This window comes from Micropterus salmoides, unplaced genomic scaffold (genome assembly GCF_014851395.1).
Source record: "Micropterus salmoides isolate LMB-PRFRI ecotype aquatic unplaced genomic scaffold, ASM1485139v1 Ms_hic_scaffold_9, whole genome shotgun sequence".
Taxonomy (NCBI): Eukaryota; Metazoa; Chordata; class Actinopteri; order Centrarchiformes; family Centrarchidae; genus Micropterus; species Micropterus salmoides.
This window is the reverse complement of record NW_024044681.1, coordinates 35,157,236-35,177,759: the sequence shown is the minus strand read 5'-3', so window position 1 is coordinate 35,177,759 and position 20,524 is coordinate 35,157,236. Positions and strand designations below refer to the sequence as shown.

The 20,524-nt window shown below is 38.7% G+C and overlaps 1 protein-coding gene across 2 annotated transcripts in view; it reads right to left on the bottom strand.

The window, feature by feature from the left end:
* opcml (opioid binding protein/cell adhesion molecule-like) overlaps positions 1 to 20,524 on the bottom strand; it is a 346,479-nt gene that overhangs the window by 42,457 nt on the left and 283,498 nt on the right. For both annotated transcript variants that reach the window (XM_038708261.1, XM_038708260.1), the window contains one exon: positions 16,032 to 16,157. In XM_038708261.1, the coding sequence (XP_038564189.1) occupies positions 16,032 to 16,157 (126 nt within the window). The remainder of the gene's footprint in view (positions 1 to 16,031; positions 16,158 to 20,524) is intronic.

Genomic DNA, 20,524 nt, shown 5'->3' with positions numbered 1-20,524 from the left:
CGCAGCAGAGTTTTGTGAATGTGAGGGCAAGACTGCACATTACATTTCATTTAAAACTGAGCTTCAATAAGCAAACTGCAAAGCTGCTATTGCATCTCATTGAAAAGGTCTTCAAACAACCAAGCACCTCATTGAAATGAATTAAACCTTTCTCCCTCCCTCTGCAAAAAAGCCCTCTGCGACACAGGTATTTCAGCAACTCATTATGTTGATATATAGCAATTAATTAGGAAACATTATTCCTCCTAACCCTCAGTCACAAGATACGATGGCGCTAACCAACCCCTCCCCTCTACCACTCTAGAAAAGAGAAACAGGTGTGAGTACAAATGTCCACCTACTCTGTGTTATTAATGATTTAGTTTCGAGGGGGAAATACTGGCATTGGTTTTGTGATTAATGCTGGAGGACAGGAGAGTAGAAGCCATTCAGTCGGAATGGTCTGCACCTGTCTAAGGCTTTCTGATGGCTTTTACCTACAAAATGCTCCGCATTAGACACCGCTAAGAGCAAATTGGGAGCTCCTCAGTGCACTAATCTTTCCTTTAGCCCCCTGCGCCCCTCTGTTCCTCCTCTGCATTTTTTTCTGTCTATGTCTGTCTCACTCAAGGACTCGCTGCACTCAGACCCTCTCCCTTTTTCCCAACCCTCATCCGTACTTTTTCTGAATGCCTTGCACTTCTTTCACACAGCCTTTTGCACCTTATGTGGGTGGTGGGGTGAAACAGAAAGTTTGAGTGAGCCCTCCAGGTCCCCTGGAAAGCACACACACACACACACACACACCTACATCAGCATGCTGTACTCACGCAACCGCATACTACTTTTGCCACCTCTAACAGCCAAACAACACCCACACTCCCACGCTGTGATTTTAGAAGTGCATTTGGCCAATAAATTTGAAAAGAAAGCTTGCTTGGAGACTTCCCAAAAGTACACAGGCCACAGAACAGGTTATTGGGAATTGCTTTCGTCTAATGTTATATGCTTTATTTTCACTAGCCAGTGTTGTGTTTGGCCTGGCTGGCTAACAATCAGCATCTCTAGACATATTCCCAAAGCTAGACCCTGTCTGATTTATAGTAATTGGCTAACAGTACCATTGATCCCTCTACGGACAGGACATTCTTCTGTATGTACTGATTGCTACTGTGGGTTTAACTAAGACTGAAAATTAACATTTTCATGAGGAAATTCACGTCCATCGGCAGGAGCTTGGTTTTTACTCCTCTTGGCCTCTAAGACATGCAGTGTACATATTAATGCCTGGGGTGAGACACAGAGCCACAGCTGTCTAAACTAAAGGCTGAATAATAAAAAAAAGCTTTGCTCAGCACTTAAAATGGGTCACAAACTGTACATTTTCCTTTTTTTGAACATTTAATCCCTGCTGATGAGGGATAGTTGTGCGGTTTAGTTCATCAGTTTTGTGAAAACTGAAGACTAAACTAAAAAAAAAACGATTCCATTCTTGTCACAAACTTTCTCTTGGGATTAAAGTGTTCATCCAATGTGTTCTATATTTTGTGCATTTATCCTCTTGAGTGTGTTTTTGGGGGTGGTGTTGAGCTGTATCTGGTAATGGGGAACCTGATTCTGAATCCCTATACTGGCTCCAGGGATGCTACAATGTGACCTCAGTGAAGAGCTACCAAGGAAATGAGAATGTGGACATCTTATTGGTAGTAGCAGCAGTTTAATTCATACTGATAAACTGAATATCTAAAAAAAAAACTAAAAAAGATACATTATATTAAACTTCTATATTTATTTACATTTCAGCACAGGAAGCTATGCTTTCAGGAGACATTTCAAAAGTTTAGATTGATCTTTTTTCCATTGTAAAATCTGACCACAGCTGCTGTGCTCAATGAAGGACATAAGAGTTGTCTCTATACAGTACAGCCACTTACACCTACAGATGGTGAGTGTTTGATACTACAAAAGATCAGTTATGGGTGATGTGTCACTTGAAAGTACTTCTTACAGTTTGGAAATTACTTCATGGCCTTGATCTAGATTACATGATTGATTTACTCACAGTTTCTGTGAAAAGGTCACTGCATTTTGATGACCCACTCACATTAATTGCTCCATGTCTAAAACCCGACACTGACGCTGTATTCAGTTCCCATGCCTCCTTCAAATGAACAAAGTAAATTACAATTTCCTTTTACCTAGGGTCTAGTAAAACACCATGCCTATTAATTGTTATTCTCTTTTGCCTAATTATATAAAATATCATATTTATAATATTAATCAGATTGTATATTGCATTTATATGAAAAGTGCTGTACAATTACAGTTTATACAGTGGAAACCTCTTATAGTGATCATGGTTACAGTCGTCAGTGGCTTATATGGATCAAAAAGCTTGGGACAGAATCATCCCCATGCAAATGCTATTTAGATAATTTGCTTAGTAATCAAGTAGTCCGATTACAGTGTTCATTTTGGGTAATTCATGCATGACAACAAATATATAAAAATATATATTTAATATATTTGTTTACATACCGTGCTACCAGTTGGGCACTGATACCCTCCAGTTTATTTTCAGGCTGTTAAAAATGAAGCAATGCACTGAAACCACCAACAAGCTGTAGCTTACGTTGCCTGCACACTAGAGGATATTTGGAACGACCCCTGGGTCTGATTCGCCCCTTTCACCAATTGCGGGGGCGATCCCGAGCAGAGGTTGCTTGAAACAGGTTGATCCTGTAGTGTGAGGGGTATGCAGACAAAATCTTAAGGTCACCGACTGGATTTGGTGATTTTGACTGATTTGATATACAATTTGAAATCGGTATGCCTCCGATCAGAAACACCCTCCAGCCAATTAGACTGAGCTACCACCAATGTATTGTATATTTGCTTGCGCTTTAAAATGTAGAAACCACAAAAAAAGCGTAGATTCCCTCTTCTCAGCCATGCGTTGATCGGTTCATGCACAGTTTTATTCTCTTTTTTTGTTTTTTTGGGTGTAAAACACAGCACACAAGTGCCGATGACAACAGTCTGTGTCTATGTTTGTTAATGTCTGAAGTCCCGTTCGATCAGGCAAGATTCTGTGAGATCCCAAGTCCCTGAACGCCAAGTGTGTGGTCCTGCGTACTGACTGAACCGTCTGGTGTCTGTGTTCTTAAGATTAAAATAATAAAAATCAGTTAATTCTGGTGTTATAATCATTCATGTAGACATATATTTATATTTATATCATTCATACCTTGCACTTTGTATAATAATAATCATATTCTATTTAATTACTGCTTAAGCACTTCTGGTTTAATGCTATCTGTATTTCATTGCTTTATTCCAGTGACATGCCCAATGACAAGAAAGTTGAATCTAATCTAATCCAATCTAATTTAATTTTATGTCTGTGGTATCCCATGTTTTTCAAATTGGTTAAGACTTGAAAATCTCCTAGTGTGCACCAGACATCAGTTGCACTACTGACATTATTGGATTTGTAAAGAGCACATATTGTTTTAGATTATAGCCTAATTATCATTTGACCTACTGTAAGCACTATTTTATATACAGCACTGTACAGTAGTGTACAGTGTACAATACATTTTATTAGTACAGTAATTTGATTACATTACTTTATATTCATGTAATACATATCCATCCATCCATCGTCAACCGCTTATCCTGCATACAGGGTTGCGGGGGGGCTGGAGCCAAGCTGACATCGGGCGCAAGGCGGGGTACACCCTGGACAAGTCACCAGTCCATCACAGGTGTAATAAATATACAAATTTCAAATATATCAAGTATGTCTGCAGGAGAAATAAAGGGGTAAAAATCTGTTATAACAATCGTCCTCTTATAGTGATCCATTTGTGCTTGGAAGACAGGATAACTATAAGAGGTTTCCACTGTAATTATTATCACCTACATCATCTTGTTATAAGCAATAAAACTTTTAAAATGCACCGGAAGTCTCTCCAAATCCTTTTTTTAAGAAAAAAAATGTCATGAACATGCATGAGGCAGAGAAATGTTTTAATCATTACAAGATTGATATAGCTCTGTTGTGCGAAGAACAGTCTCAGTGCCAGTGAATTTTTTATTGGATGGCAATCAGGCACCAATTAGTTTGACCCAGTTTTATATGAGATAAGCAGCTTTTTTTTTCTTTTTCTTTTTTACAGTTACTTCATTTTACTTTCATTTTTTTTCATTAAACCAATGCATAGTGTGACTCATATTTGTAAAGAGAGACAGTATTTGCATCTGAATGCCATGTTGTCCACATTTTTGATGTAATTGGATCTAACTCTGTAGAAATACGTAACATACATTACTGAATGAAACCACAAATTCATTCTAAAGCAGCCAACCAAAACAGTGAGATCGTGTAAGCCATGCATGTAATGAGCATGGGTCTGCTCAAGGCTGGTGCATGGTACATTCATATACCTGGAAGTAACTTGGTGATCTGATTGTGATGGCCAAGTCCAATTTGTAAAACACCACATAATTCACAGGTCCTCACAGGTCTTCAGCTTTATTGGCCTTGTCTTTCAATAATGGCTTTGTGAACCCAGGTCTCTGACACAGGTATACTTTGTCATGATAAAGATCATAGTTTGATTGCAAGCAGTCAATAGAGCTCACACCATCGTGTTGACAATCAAAGGTCTTGAACTCAGAGACTGTAAGCATCCATGACACCTGAAGGTGTCATATAAGTCAAAATAAGTGGTGCTGTAAAGATGTCTTAATCCTACGAGACTGCCTTTACAGCAGCAGCAGGCATACTGATGGCTGAAAGGTGCTTTACAGTGGAGATGATTCTTGACAGAACGCCACACCAGACACTTTCAGGTGTCTTGGGATAGTAAATGTTGTAAATTGGTGCATGCATATGCAGCAGCCTCCTCCAAACACTGCTATATTTTTGTTTTCTTGTTTAAAAACAACAAATAAACATTACATTAACCAGAAAAGGAATCCAAAAATGGTTTTGGATTGAAAAAGGTCATATTATGCTCATTTTCAGGTTCATCATTTTATTTAGGGGTTGTACCAGAACAGGTTTACATGTTTAATTTTCAAAAACACCATATTTTTGTCACAGGCCTACTGCACATTGCTGCAGCTCCTTTTTTCACCCTGTGTGTTGAACGCTTTGTTTTAGCTATGGAGTGAGCCATCTTACATCTAGATGATCTTTGTTGGGAGTTGCACATGCGCAGTTCCTAGTTAAGGACTACTAACCAATCAGGTTAAACTCGTACATTTTCTTTAGTTACTAGTGAATTCATTAATGACTAGAAAGAATTAAAATGTTACTAGTAACTATTCGAATAGTTACCAGTAGGCCTAACTAATGAATAGGTGATATCTGAACTGCAGAGCCCATTCATTTCAATGGCAAAAATCTGCAATTACTTACTAGTAACTAAAAAAGAAGCACAAGTAAAGGAATAGTTACTAGTAATTTAAAAATAGTTACTGGTAACTAATCAATTGTTACTAGTAAAATGGGACTAGTTACTGGTAACTAATGGAATAGTTAGTAATAGTAACTAATAAATAAGTACTAGTAACTTTTAAATAGTGAGAGAGAAGCAGCAGGCGGACGTCTTGTCACTTGCTGCAGCCCAGCGTTTTTCCACCAGTGTTTTTGAGGACGAGTCGGACTAGTCGCTAGTCGAGCATTATGACGTGCATTTCCCTGTGACATCACAGAGAACAAAAGGAAAAGGCTGGACTACAAACGAGCTGTTTTCAGGCAGTTCAGAGCAGTGTTTTCTGTGGGAGATGGGAACCACTGGGGTGGGCTTTTTCACTTTGCAAACCTATTACATGTACAAAAAGGTATATAACTCAATAAAGGAGAGGGGAAAAGCCAAAACCACCTCTTGAAGAGTAGCAGAAGTTGAGATCCACCCAGCCAAATCAACCAGACCAGGCACCACTGCGGGTGCTGTGATTGCCCCAGGAGAAGAGGAGAGACAGCTGGGATAGGAGCCATTCTGGCTTGGACTTAAGGCTGCTCCTGGCTAAAGCCTGGTCAGCATGAAATGACACAGGTTGGCCAAGCAACGGGAAATCAGAGACTTTTGTGCCCACATCTTTACAGAGACAAGCACTCGCTGGGCAGACTTAGGCTGTATGAGAGGAAGTGGATTCTGTGTTTTACATAATGTTTGATGTTTATCCTTGATTCTTGAAATTGTATATACTGTAAATTCCTAATTGGATCCTTTTGGACAAATCCACTCTTTCAGCAAGTAAGAAATATACTTGAAATTAAGATAAAATCATAAAACTCAAGGTTATGGCCATATTTTCAAGGCTAAAATACATAAATAATAATGCTGAATTATATGAAAGATTTGAGCATTAAACACTATGGGATGACACAATTTCCAGTTTGGAAAACCGTGTGAAATCCTGTGAAACCGAAACTAACAACAAACTTGTGATCATGCATAAATCTCACCACAAATCCACACAACAATTAACTTCAGCAGCTCCGATAAAGCGCAGCTCACAGTCCCAAACAGAGCAAGTTAGCAATTTTTAGATGTTTATATTGCAAAACTCTACCTGCTACAATCCCGCTCTGTCACAACTGCCTGCAAGTCACAGTGCGAGATTACTATCACGGCGCATGCCTGTGTCGCATCAGCTGGGCGGATTTTATTCTCTTCGCGAGTTTACGTTATCAGTTCTTCATTTGTTTTTCACTGCGTGAGAAAATTTGTTTCCTTTGCCTTTTTGTTTTTAATTTCATGCTCTCTATGTGTTTTTATTTTTTGGCACTTACCTGTTTTATCATTTAGCACTGGGATTTGCTTAAATATAAAGTGCATTACAAATTAAATGTATTATTATTATTATTAGTGTGTGGCTTGACAGCATGTGAAGAATGTCAATTTTAACCTGACAATAAATAAAGAGATGTATATGCATTTTCATCTTGTGTTCTTTCCACTTGCATCTCTAAACCATCACGAACCAATGAAAACAAGATGCAGAGTTTCTGAAAACCCCCACAGAGGCCTTTGTTATGAATTGACTTGAAGTCAGTGATCGTGAGATTTAAAGTGTTTTCTCCATGGGGAACAAACACATGAGGGTTTTCCTCCAGCACTCTGGCTGGCATGCCTTTATTGTTGCCTTTCATCTTTGATCTTTTATTTTATGATTGTTCTGAAAGTACAATGTGTAATTGTGGACAACTCACACCCTATTGATTGAGGGACTACTATTGCTTGCTGAGAATCCTTGTTTGATGTACAAAAGCAAAGCAATATACGCTGCTTGTATTGTGAGGAATTGCCTGATAAAATACTGGGCTGTAAAGATTTAAATTAAATTTAGTTGAAAATAAAGGTGGTACACCCCATTTCTACACAGAGAGGACTTCAGTAGAGTATGGCTCTATACCCTTGATAACACTGTCCTTCCTCTGAACAGTGTCATGCTTGCAAGATAAGTGATAAGTCCAGTAAAACTGCTTATTGTGTACGCCATCACCTCTATAGCAGAGTCTAACCCCACCAAAGCACTATTAATAAAATCCTGCCCCCCTCACTTTTCAAAATCCTCTTTTTGTTTTTATCTCTGAACATTGTCATCTCGCTTTCCAGTCCCCATAGTCAAAGTGACAGAAGAGAAGAGCTGGAAAACCCCTCATCTGAGTTACCTTCAGCTATGACTGTTTTTAAAGCAATGAGATAATGAGCAGCAGCAAGTGCTTTACTGGCTCTTTTTGCCTCGAGTGTCGCCTCTCAGGCTACTTACATGCTGCCCTGTCTGACTGGTGAAGGTTGATGGGGTGTATTCAGCATGAAAAAAGGGCACCTGCAGACAATACTCATGGCTGAAAAGAGTAGTCTATGCCCAACTACATTTTCAGGTGAAAAACAATACTTTGATCTATATTTTATTTTACAGTTAATAAATTCATAAAAATACACTCACATATATACATGAAACAATAAGAAGCAGCTCTTGCACCATTCTCAAGAGCCAACCAAGGTCTTCACAACATTCTAAAAGTGAACTCTTGCACAAATAACCCACCCCATCATCTACCTCAAACTTTTTGTGATGGTATACTTCAACCTTTACTGAGAGAGGACATGACTTTATCATCATTACTACTTCTGCAAATCCTACATAGGCTTGCTTTAAGTATTGTGCCTTGTAATACATACAGTACAGTAATAAGCATTGAGTATTGCCAATCAAAACTCATTATTGACTAATATTAGTCTCTACATCATTACCTCTTAAAGTATATCTAGTTTCATGGCTAAAATTCATAGAGTGTCAGTCCGTATGTGATTTAACCCCAAATATTGATGGTCATAAGCTGCTTGTCCAAGCTGGTAAATTAAAGAGTTAAAAGGGATGAACAAGACACTCACCTGGGTGAAGTGCCACCCCAAGATCCCAAAACATATTTAGGTTACAACAATCATTATGAAAGCTTCCCAAACTGATTGCCAAATGAAGGCCTGCATATACATCGATAGACAAAAGTAAAACACTAACACAGCAAATTATCATAAATTGTTGTGTGTCATTTCTCTAAAGCAGTAATTGGCTCAGTGTCAAATTAAAGTGTAAAATGAAATCCCTTTCTGTATGTTTCAGATGAAGGCACTGGCAAACTTGTATATCTGATTTCTGGAAAAATATGGTTTTACTATGGCTCTCAGATTAAGTAATTATTAGCTTGCAGAATACAGTGGCTTCCCATACATGTATGAGATTTATACTTTGTGCTTTACCCTCTAACAGGGATGTACTGGCTTGGCCACTCACTGTAATTTGTATGCACGTGTTTGACCAATTAGGATGAGACTTTTCCATTCTCTGGCCCTTCGCCCTGTGTCTGCCATGTTCTCATAAGTTGACAATTTTCTTGTTGAGGTGGTTGCTGTTGAAGGGCATGAGGACGGTGGGTGGGGAGTTGAGGGTATGGCTTGATTTGAATATCACAACCTGCCTTGGATTAAGAATTAATTATGCCCTTACCTACAGGGAGACTGTTGCACAGGACAGTACATGGAAATTTAAAGTATATTTTAAGTTACACTTTCTGGACTGGACTGCACTCCCTAATAATACCTACATTCAGGTATCTGCTGATACTAATTACTGATCTGATCCACTGATATCTTTTCCAAAATTTTAAATCTGTACCTCACTGCATGGAGCTCACTGAGATAAACACTATTATGCACCAGGGTGCATCAGTGAATTTTATCAAGACATCTACAAAGAAACTACAATTTAATATGGATCAGTAGAGTCTAGCTGATCTGCGTAATATGCTCAGTATCAGGGCTGATACTGATCTGGCGGATTGGACCGTTGCATCCCTACTGATTGCCGGGCCTTCAGCTGCAAGAAATGAACCTATCCACCATAACAAATTTGGTTTTGATTACTGCTCATGCTGTCTTGGCACATGTGTGATCAGACGGCCCAACACTACTGACGGGGCATGACAGCCCATCAATATGAAAAGGTAAAAACCCACAATGCTAAGATACACTCATGTGGATCTTTGTTTTGTCTTCCCACAAGAGCATCAATGGCATCAGGTTAGTGCATAGCAAGTTGTCATACAGGAAACATCCTCACTCTGTACTTGGCGAACAGAAGGATAGTGTAGCTCATTCGACAACAAAATGAAGAGAGGCAAGGTTTTTCCTTGAATGGTTACTCTTTCCACTGCATTTCCGTTCTCATAGTGCTGCCAGGCCTGTCGTCTGCTTTAGATTGATGAACAGCGGGCTAACTGCCTTGAGGCTCTATACTGTACATGGTTGGATGTATCAGTGGATTGCTACAGCCAACTAAGCAAAGGCTGTTGAAATGAGGCATGTTTTCTATCTAGGCAGCCTCCACTGTTGATGTCTGAGGTGTTATAATGTTATTATTGTGGACTGACAGGACAGAGTGGAAGCCTCCTCCATTGCTTGAATGTTCTTCTCTGAAGACGTCTGTGAGGTGCTACAGTAGCAACACAAAAGAAATTAACTACTGGGGTATTTGCCAGGAACCATGATAGGTTACACTTGTTTTGCCAGAGATATTGTACAATGTCAACAGTCCAATCAATGTGGACAATGGTAATCAATGTTTTATTTGTGGCTGGTAGTGCCTTACAGCTGCACATGTCTGCATTAACACTGGGTCAGCTTCATCTGGCTGAGCTCACCTTCTTTGTCAGCATCAGTACCAGGGCACAATGTGGAATGTCACTGAGAACAAGTAGCCTTATTTGTCCACTGCTGTCCTCATATATTTAGCCATGCAAAAAAACCCAGAGCTTTTTTGCGAAACTTCTTTCTCTGAAAACTTTAGCTTTGACTGTTAGACATGAGACATCTATAGAGGATCTCCATCCATGCAAACATCCTACATGTAATTTGGACATGAAGACTGTTCGACACCCTGAGAGATGCCTGTCTACATGATCTGGTCTGAGTGGTGCCGCTGCAAACCTTCATGTTGCCGTTCAAGGTAAAGCATTGCATCATTTGGCTTTTTCCTGCAGGCCACTTACATACGCAGCATGTGTGGACACAGGAGTCACAACATCTTACTGGGAATTGGGTCTCTTTCATGACCTAGTTCTGATGGCACAGTGGAGAGAGCATGGAAATGCAAAGGTACCTTAGACTACCCTGTTTATGTTTTAAGTTTGCCTCACAAGCTGTAACTAGCAAGGAAAGTGAGAATAGGGGGCTAACCATTGGCACTACAATAAACTGTACAATCTCACGAGTAAATACTGTTACTATTTAAAACATGTTGATGTCTCCAACACATTGCATAATACTCAAAGCAACAAAGAAACAATGGTCATCTTTCTTTCTGGGAGCACTTGTAAACAAATCCAAGGCTACAGTCTCACATATAGACCTGACAACTGCACACCACCCCTTCCATGTACACGCGTCAGAAAAGGGGAGTCAGTAAATCAAAGACAATCATTATCATCATTTCCTGTGCACACTGTGCACTATGTTAGGCTACACCTGGTATTTTATCCATTTTTTTTAGTTGTCTGTGTGTTTCTCTGGGTCTTGTCATTGTAATGAACTGTTTTTTCTTCTAAAAACTGCTTCTTCTAGCTCCAAAACTCTTAATAGAGGATTGTATTTATGCATTGATATTGAGATATTGACTCAGTCTCTTTGAAACAGACTAGAAAGGACCATAAATCACGACTACTCCAATTTTGATAAATATTGGAACTTGCAATCAAACGGGACTGTGTTTTCTACTCCCCATCTAAAAAGGCTGAATACATGGAAGGCTTTGTTTCCAGCGTGGGAGGCACGTTGCAAAGTGTCATGAAATGTAATTTTTCTAAGGATCATTCCTTTTTTCCATTTTTTTGTGAGAAACACCTGCACACATGCTTTTTCTTCTCCCCGTGATAACTGCTTCACCGGTGTCAGCAGGCAATGCCGGAGAATTATTATTCTTATTGGAAGGCAAAATCGCTGCGAATGGTGTGCCATTCATTTCTGCTGTATAACACTGTGAATAGTACTCATCAGGAGACTAATCGCAAGATGACAACATCTGTCTGTTCTGTCAATCACGCTCAATGCTGCCAATTTTTCACACTATTCTGATGTTACATAAGATTTTTGCCTCATAATATCTTCTGGATCTAATCTGAAACTCTGAAAATATGAATATATGAAAAATTGTGTTGCACTTGCAGTTTGAAGTTGGAAAGGAGCAACCTTGTTGTTTTGCAAAATATTTTTTTCATGAAACATAATTGCTGCCTGCAATATGTTTCTTTTTCCAGGAAAGGAAATGCTACATTTTTGTACCACATGCAAGCTGAAGGGAGGCACTTGTGGTTGAGAAAGCACTGAGCTTTTACAACAGAGACTTGGGTTCACATCCTGCGACCTTGTGTGGTAAAGTTAAGGCAACAAAAGGTTAGGGAAAGATCAGCGTTTTGGTGAAATGTTATTAAACACATCCAGTCCCGCTTCACTGTTGACCTTTTCAAAATTGGACCAAGATGACGATCTTTCCCTAACTTTAACCAAGTGAATGTTGTAAGGAGAACAAATTAAAATAGTTTTTCAGTGAACATTCTGCAAACACAATCAGCACAAACATTTTGTGGCATGGTAGATATGTTCATTAACTCTGCACATCACACGGCACTCTGTTGCATTGAGTTAAATGCAAATGTCAGCAAGCTAGCATTGCTCACAATGACAATGCTAACATGTTTATGTTTAGCGGATATTGTGTTTACTATGTTACCATATTTGATGTGATTTGTGAATGTCAGTGATGGTGGTATTGATGGACCAAATTGCCCTCCGTAATGCAAAAACATTCATTCTGTTCATCTTTATTGTCGCCAGAGGACAATTCTGATGCAACATGTTTCTACAAATAAATTTGATATTTCAAATTAGTAATATACAAACATGATTTCAAAGATGCAGGATTGAAAGAACAGCTTGTATTCCCTCAACATAGAACCATGAAAATCACTAAAGTCGTAGTTACATGGTTGTCACAGAACACAGTGTTGGTTGTTTCTGTTGTGACACCGCATATAAGAACTGCTCACTGAAGAAGGATAGCACACATTACAGCAATCTTTCAACCTGTAGTAATTTGAAAAGGAAAGGCACAAATTGTCATCTGAGAGGGGGTACGGTCACAAGCTATCCACTTTAATGAGTCTTAAGGGTCAAAGGGATCCATACTGCATTGTCCACTAAATAAACTGTTTCCCCCATCCATATATCTTCTAATCTTTTAGTGGCGAGCAGCCAGAGATTCAGTGGACACTGCTGAATAGTTTATGTGGTGCCCACTGAGATTAAATGGGGACTGAGTCTTGCAGTGCACAAAATAAAGGTGAGACATAAACTGATATTAAGTAAACGACCATAGAGGCTAAGCTACTATTTATGGACTGCTACTGTCCGCACAACTGTTACTTATCTGTATTGGAGGATGTATTGGCACATACTCTAAAGGTTTTAGAGTGTTCCTTCATTCAACAGGGAATCTGACAATAACCCAGTGTGTCTTTAATTTTTTCCCACTATTTACTATTTCAGGCTCAAATTATGCAGTATGACATTAATATTATTAAGTAATATTTTCCATATTTCCTCCATATTCTCCAGAGCCCATGTCTTTCTCATGTCTCTTGTCATTTTTCTAGTGAAAGGTGAGGCATCTCTCTGCATCATCAGCTTCTACAGTACATTTGCTCATGTTCCTAACACCACATGAGTGTGAAATTTTTAAATTATATGCCATGGAAAAACAACTATCAAATGGCAAGGTGGCCACATTGCAGATTTGAGACTTTCTAGAAATGCGGTTTAAGTGAGGGAGAAGGCTGCTCACTTTAGTGCTGTACTAACAGACACAAACACTATCCTCTGAGGAAACAGTCCATTATCGCTGGTGACAAACATGAAAAGCAAACGCTGAGAAGCTCGTAGGGGAAAATGCCACTCTGCAGGAAAATCATTTAAGATTCTGACTGCCAGAGAGAATTTCTTTGGCTGCCCAAACATCTCCCCACATAGTCTCTCTTTTCATTAGTGCAACTCTGAGAAATGTCAAGTAAGATAACCCATTATCTTCTCTGTTGAAAATAACACATACACACACATAAACACAGCATACCAGACTCCCTGGCTACGGATGCCTGTATATTACTTTTCAAGTGTGATTCCATTGCTTTTTTTGCCACTACTCTTGCGGCTGTGTATCAGTTCGGGGTTGGTAGAGAGAAGTGACTTTTTGTCTTTCGAGTAGTGGGGCAATATTAAACCACATGACAACCTGGTGACAAATGATCTATCTATTTTCATCTTGTAAAACAGAGAAGAAATATTTTGTTGATAGTGTCTACAATTAAATCATACGGTTTGTGTTACTTTCAAAACGTCTATGCTCCAGTTTCTCCTCTCCTTTCCTCACTTTGTGAACAAATTCTGAGTGAAGCTGAGTTTGCAGTGAAAAAGAGAATATCAGCAATAAATGTGCATTACGTAATGTGACTTTTATCAGCCTCTATTTGCAACACGCTAATAGAGGCTGTAGCTTACATTGGACAGAAATTTAACAATATTATGGGGGTAATAGCTTTAAAGTGCTAAACAAGTGCAAAATTCTATGATCATGAAAAACATCAAATTTAACTCAGATCCCAGAGGAATGATACCAAGTATACAGTCAGTGTAAATGGCACCATCTGACTGGTGGTTTTGTGACAATCATTAAAGTTCTCCCTTTAGAACAGTTTGTGGGGCTATCATGATATTCAGAGTAAATATTGAGTGAATGCAGGGATAGAAATGTTGTGGAGGGTTGAGGTGGTGGAGGACCACTGGGCTGTGAGAACCAGATTCTGCTGGCTCTAGATAACGGGGAGGGAGAGAAGAACAGCTGGGCTGTAAGCATTCATGTCATGTTGGAGGCTGAACATCTGATCCTATAGAGAAGCAGCGCATGACTCACACTGCTGAATGCTCAGTGGGAAGCGCGGAGCCGACACAATTAGAACACAGAACACACATGCGAGCACACACATACAGAGCTTCTTTCCTCCCCTTCAGGCTGTGAGGTGGCAGCACAACAAAACCGACCAAACTAGCTGTGGCCTCCAGCCAAATCATGGTTGATTGGAGTTGGGTCCTGTCAGACCACAGGTTGTGCAGCTTCAACCCCTCCAATCCACCAAGTTGAAAAGAAAACAAGGCCTCAGTCAACAGATTAAAGCCTGGCATTATTCATTTTAAATCCTCTCATCGCTACTGGGTATTTTAACTCAAAAGCTACAGATTCATATCTCGCTGGAGGTAAATGGCTGTTCTGTATGTAGGCGAAAATTCATGCAAAGCTAGTGTTGGAGGTGTGTGTTGTGTGGGTATGTCAACATCAGGCCATGTGTGTAGGAGGGGTGGTTCAGTGAACTTTACACTGAGGTAATGCAGTTGCAGCTTTGCCTGACAGGTCTGTTTTGTCAAATTTGATGATGAAAACTTTCTGATAAGTCCACATCACAGAATTCAGGCAAGGCTTGCATAAACAGATGACATAATAATGCAGAAAATAAGATATTTGTTTAGAATCAGAAAATAAACCTCATCATTTTGCATTAACATCTGATTCTTTACTTTGTCCCAAATGCAAGCTGCACTTGTGAACTTTGGCACAATTGCGGCTCCAAATAGTAACCAATGATGTTTTTGCTCTGCAGAGTAATCCTATTTCCTGTAACTAAGGCCCCATCTACACTACTCCATTTTAGTTTAAAAACGGAGAATTCAAATGAAAATGATCTCCGTGAACACACCAGCGTTGATCTCCATCTGAAAACGCACATCTAGTGGCCGTTCACATACACTGGGCATGCACTTGCCAGTGTAAACATGAAGCAGATAGTCTATTCTGTAGTTACAGAAGATTAAAGTACTGCAGACAAAGAACCACACCAGAGCTGGGACTGTTACTGAAAGTAACACAGGAGTTAAAAGCGGCTGTGGTGGCGGAAAACAGACTGGGAGTCATCGCAAATTAAATACGCCGACATGCACAGCACAAGTGTAGGCTGTACTTTTTATTTGCACGGTACAAAATATTTTAATATTATAACAGGGTATTAATAACAATTCCCTGTCAAAAAATCATGTTTCTACTTCGCATGACTTATGAAACCAAATCAGAGAACCAAACATGAGTGTCTGCGTCATCGTTTCTAAAGTCCTCAGTTTTTTACCCGTCTGCACTAAAATGCTCTCCTGAGTTTTAAAATGAATGGGTTGGCAGCGTTTTCAAACTTCTCCATTTTAGGTCTTTGATTTTGCTTAATTTCCAGTTTAAAAATCCATTGGATTTTGCACTTCATCTTAATTTTTACTTGTATAAACCAAAACACCAGACTGTCTGGACGGGACACTCTTCCTCCATTACAATATACAATGAATTTTACATAAAAGACAAGCTTAAGACCAAAGAAATTAAAAACTTACCTCTTGGGGAATGATGCTTCCATATGATGTTTGCCTCAGGTCGACCGACCGCCAGGCAAATAAGATTGACGTTGCTGCCCTCGTTCACTGTGATGTCCTTCGATATGTTAGTGATCCTGGCGGGTACTGAGGAGAGAAAAAAATCATGATTGATGTTTTTAGCTTAATTAACGACATGTGAGCAAAGGGCTTGCTATGCCACGTGATCAGAACAGTGATGAGGTTAAAAATAATTCTGGGTTGGGGACTCAATTAGCATGAAATTAGCTGAGAAATTTGACAATTCTCTGGCTTGCTGTGTTACACATGATTGATTTTCTTCAACATGTATCTTTGCCACACTGCTCATTAGACAAGCATCAGACTGATTTGGAGTAAGACATAATTTCATCTCTCTGACTGGACCAGCTTGATCTGTGTGTGTAAGTGTGTTTGTGTGTGTGTGTCTGGGCTCTTGATTAAGTGTACCCTGTGAGATTGTAGCTTCAAATCAGAAGTTATCCTTCTTCACTGTAATTTAACTCAGTCTTGGCGACTTGAACTTCAAGATCATTAGTGCAACAGACAAGGCAGATTTTCATTGGGGAAAATTCAAATATCCTTTTCCGTCTAGTTTATAATCATATTTTATTGAATTCTGACTATTTATTAAGACAATTTAGCTTCAGACAACCTTAGTCTGACCCTTTGGCCTGAGAAATGGTAGGGATGTTAACAGTAGAACCAACCAGGAATTGTTAGGAATTGTAGTTGCATTTACAAATACAGGAAATTAAGTCAACAAGACTACAACACTGGCCACATAACTTACAGCATTTTACCATAGTCAGTTTCACATGGTAAAGACATCTACTACTTCATGCACTACTCTGGCAGGTGCTGAACAGAACAACTAAATATTCCAGGGTGAACTGAATGTTATATTTTGACCAACATGGTAGGGTGGTCTGTAAGTTTACTGCTACTTTTCCATAATACATAATGAATAAATGTCACATTGGGCTTAATTTGAGGCATCAATGTGAAATTTCACAGCAGTTGTAATGGTTCCCTACAGGACTAATAAGCTAGTGTTCTCTTGCTGTCAATTTTTCACATAACTCTCTAATTATACATATCTATAGATTTCCCTCAGGGTGATTTACTTAATTAATCTGCTTTAAAATCATTTAAACATACTGTATATATGATTAAACACCTATAGAAAAAAATACAGTGGAAACATTTTTTACATTTTCAATATTAATAAAAAAGTAAGGAGTAACATAACATAACTTGACACTTTTATCCAAAGCGACTTACAATTGCTTTATATGTCAGTGGTCGTACACCTCTAGAGCAAATAGGGGTTAACTGTCTTCCTCAGGGACACATTGGTGGACGTGTCACAGTGGAAAGGAGAATCGAACCCGGGTCTCTCACACCAAAGGCATGTGTGTTATCCACTGCATCATCGCCACCCCTATGGTCATGATATATGTGGTCTGTGCCAAGGGATGAGAGCTGGAGTGATACTGCTACTTTGCATCCATTGACATTTGAATTTACAGATTCAGTTAGCATGCAATACTAAAGCTAGCTCAGCTGGTTCATTTTGGAAACTGTTTGTAGCCTGGTTCTATAAATGCCACCCAAAAACTTGCTATTGACATGGAGCCTAGTTTATAACATCTTTATAACTACTAATTTGATTTAGGTTAACAAATTAAGCCTTATTCCAAGATTTATACATTTTTACATTTGTTACCTGTATCAATAACAGATTATTATTATTTTTTTAGCAACAATTAAATGAAGTATGTAGTCCCACTTCAGGAAATTACTTGCAAGTACTGCACTCTTTCTTTTCTGAAATGTACACATTAAATCTAGGTTAGGTAAGGTATAGGTATTTCAAAAGCAAATAAATCAAATGCTCTGAAAAAAATAATTTGTGGCTGTTGCAGGCCTGTAATTAAATGAAATAATTGTGCATGAACATGTGTTGTGGGGTGTGGGTTTGGAGGGAGACCTAAAGAGAGGGGTGGGATGGGGAGGAGCCTTGTTTTAAGCATGTACCCATTCAGAAAACTGGATTATACAAACAGACCTGATAACAAAATTACCTGTATTATTAGAAGGACAATTACACGCTACACTCATTCCATAAAAATACAAATATCAGTGCCGGGTTTAACACATGCTGGCTGACTATATTGTCTTCATTCCAACCAATTAACCTGCTTAATTGACACAAATACATGGTTTTAGAATTAACATCTATATATTCATGTGTTGTACTGTACATTTGGTGGATGTAAGTACACACACACACACACACACACACACACACACAATGTACAGTATACCAAACGGGGAACTGGTATTCTGGGTTTAAAGAATCACTTTTTTCCAGTGATGACGGAAATTAACTTATTAAGGCAGGAAAAACAAGATTTTTAAGGGGTATTAAATTCCTCTAGATATTTACCTTGTCTTCCTTTCTTTCCTTCTATGTAGTTAGTACTAATTATTACCTGCAGACCCATTGGCTATGTTTAGTATACCAGAGTACAAACGACAAAAAGTAACATGCCATTACAAAGCAAGATCTAATTTAAAAATTTAGGCCTTGTTGTCTCCCTTTTTGCAAACTCTCAGCACGTTTAGTACATGAATAGTCAATAGGAAGTTTCCAAATACAAAATGTTCACTTTGGAAAAGTGCAGTGCACTGCTTCTTTTCAGGCAAAGTGGTAAAAGTTCACAAAAGTTTAACAGTTTAGCACATGATGTGGCACATAGCTTTTTGTTGGTTTACTACAAGGAGCGACTGATATTTCACAGCCTGGCTGCCTCCTCTGTCCCCGTCATTTTCTATTTGCTGTGGGGAAACAAAATGCACAAAAAACCCAATCACTGGTGCATTCACCAAGCACAGAAGTACTTTTTATTTTTGTATGGAACACTAAATTATGTCTTATATTCCAGGAAACATTATCTGACCTGTGTTTTTTATATTATCAAGATAATTATTAGACTGGAGCACTTTAAAAGCTAATATCATACAGATATTTAAATAACAGAAGAAAGCCCGGGTGAGCTCTTTTGATCATTCAGCCTTGGAAAACCAGACAATTAGGTGACTTTTGGATACAAAAATAGCAGGCTCAGGGACCCATCCGAAAAGGAAATATGTTCCTTGTCCATGTTTATTTTAAATGTATCATTTTCTCTCTTTGTCTCTTCTATGATCAACAAAGTCAAGTCAGCATGTTAAAAATGGCTTTTCAACATGTTCCTGGAAACTGCATCACCTAGACCGAAAAAACTTAATCTTTAGTTATTACATGGCAATAAATTTAATTTCAATACATGTCATTCTTAAAATATGGTCTAGGTCGATAATAGTTGTTGTTCCTTGAACAAAAACATAATTTGTTCTTTGGAGATTCTGGGCTGAAGACATTCTGTTAAACCTAGTTTGTGTACATGCATATAAAAAAATATTAGCTCCTACAATTCATCCAATGCAACCAAATGGAACAGGAGACCAGCTGACCAGGTGATAACAGTTGTTGTGTAGGCCTGAGCAGCAGTGATGCTATGTCACATGGTGCATTTTGCCCATATGCTGTTGTATATCAGCCATTGTCTTCCAGCAATGTTGGCTTACACCACTACAATAGTAGAACGACTTCTGATGTTGTAGGCGTCTGGGCCCTCATTTGGATGTACATCTATACAAAAGTGAGAAATTACAGGAGAGGTGCTGAGATATTTGGACACGGACGACAGTGTTGTTTTGCATGTCGTTCCCACTTTAGAATGGCTGCAGCTTTCAGAATCCTGTTGTAAGAAAACTGCTTTTTTCAAAATGCAGTCCCTCTACAACCTAAAGGTTCACCTAATGTGAATTTCAATGTACTGTACTTGAATTCTGTAACAGGAATAATATTGTGTATCATGTACAAAGTAGTTTTTTTAATTTTTAATTTTTATTTATTGGTGCAAGTGATAGGCACACAGAAAGAGGTAGTGACACAGAAAACATAGCAATAGAAGTAGATGGAACACAAAACAATCAACAACAAAGCACAATTGAATTTCCAAAACAGCGATTAAAGGGTTACGTCTGGTTGGTCGACGGCTCAACATTGTTGGGGATTAGGGTTTATTATACTGATTTGGAATCAGTATTTATATTAAATAATATTATAATTATTATTATTATTATTTAATAATGAATTATAGAAGATAATTTAAAAACACATTAATGCAAATTGTTAAAAAAGAAAACAATCCTGTGCTTAGCCAAGTAATGTTACAGTTAAGCTACACGAAGCTCTATAATGCCCAGTTACATCACCAGTCCGTAAAGTTGCTTTGACGTGCTAGTTGTTAGCTAGCAGGTCCGTTATGGATTCAGCGAGTCGGGGGAAGAATTGAGGTTTCTTTGCATTTTCTTGCTGTGTCATGTTCCGATCACACAGATGAGAATCAGGTCACTCGTCT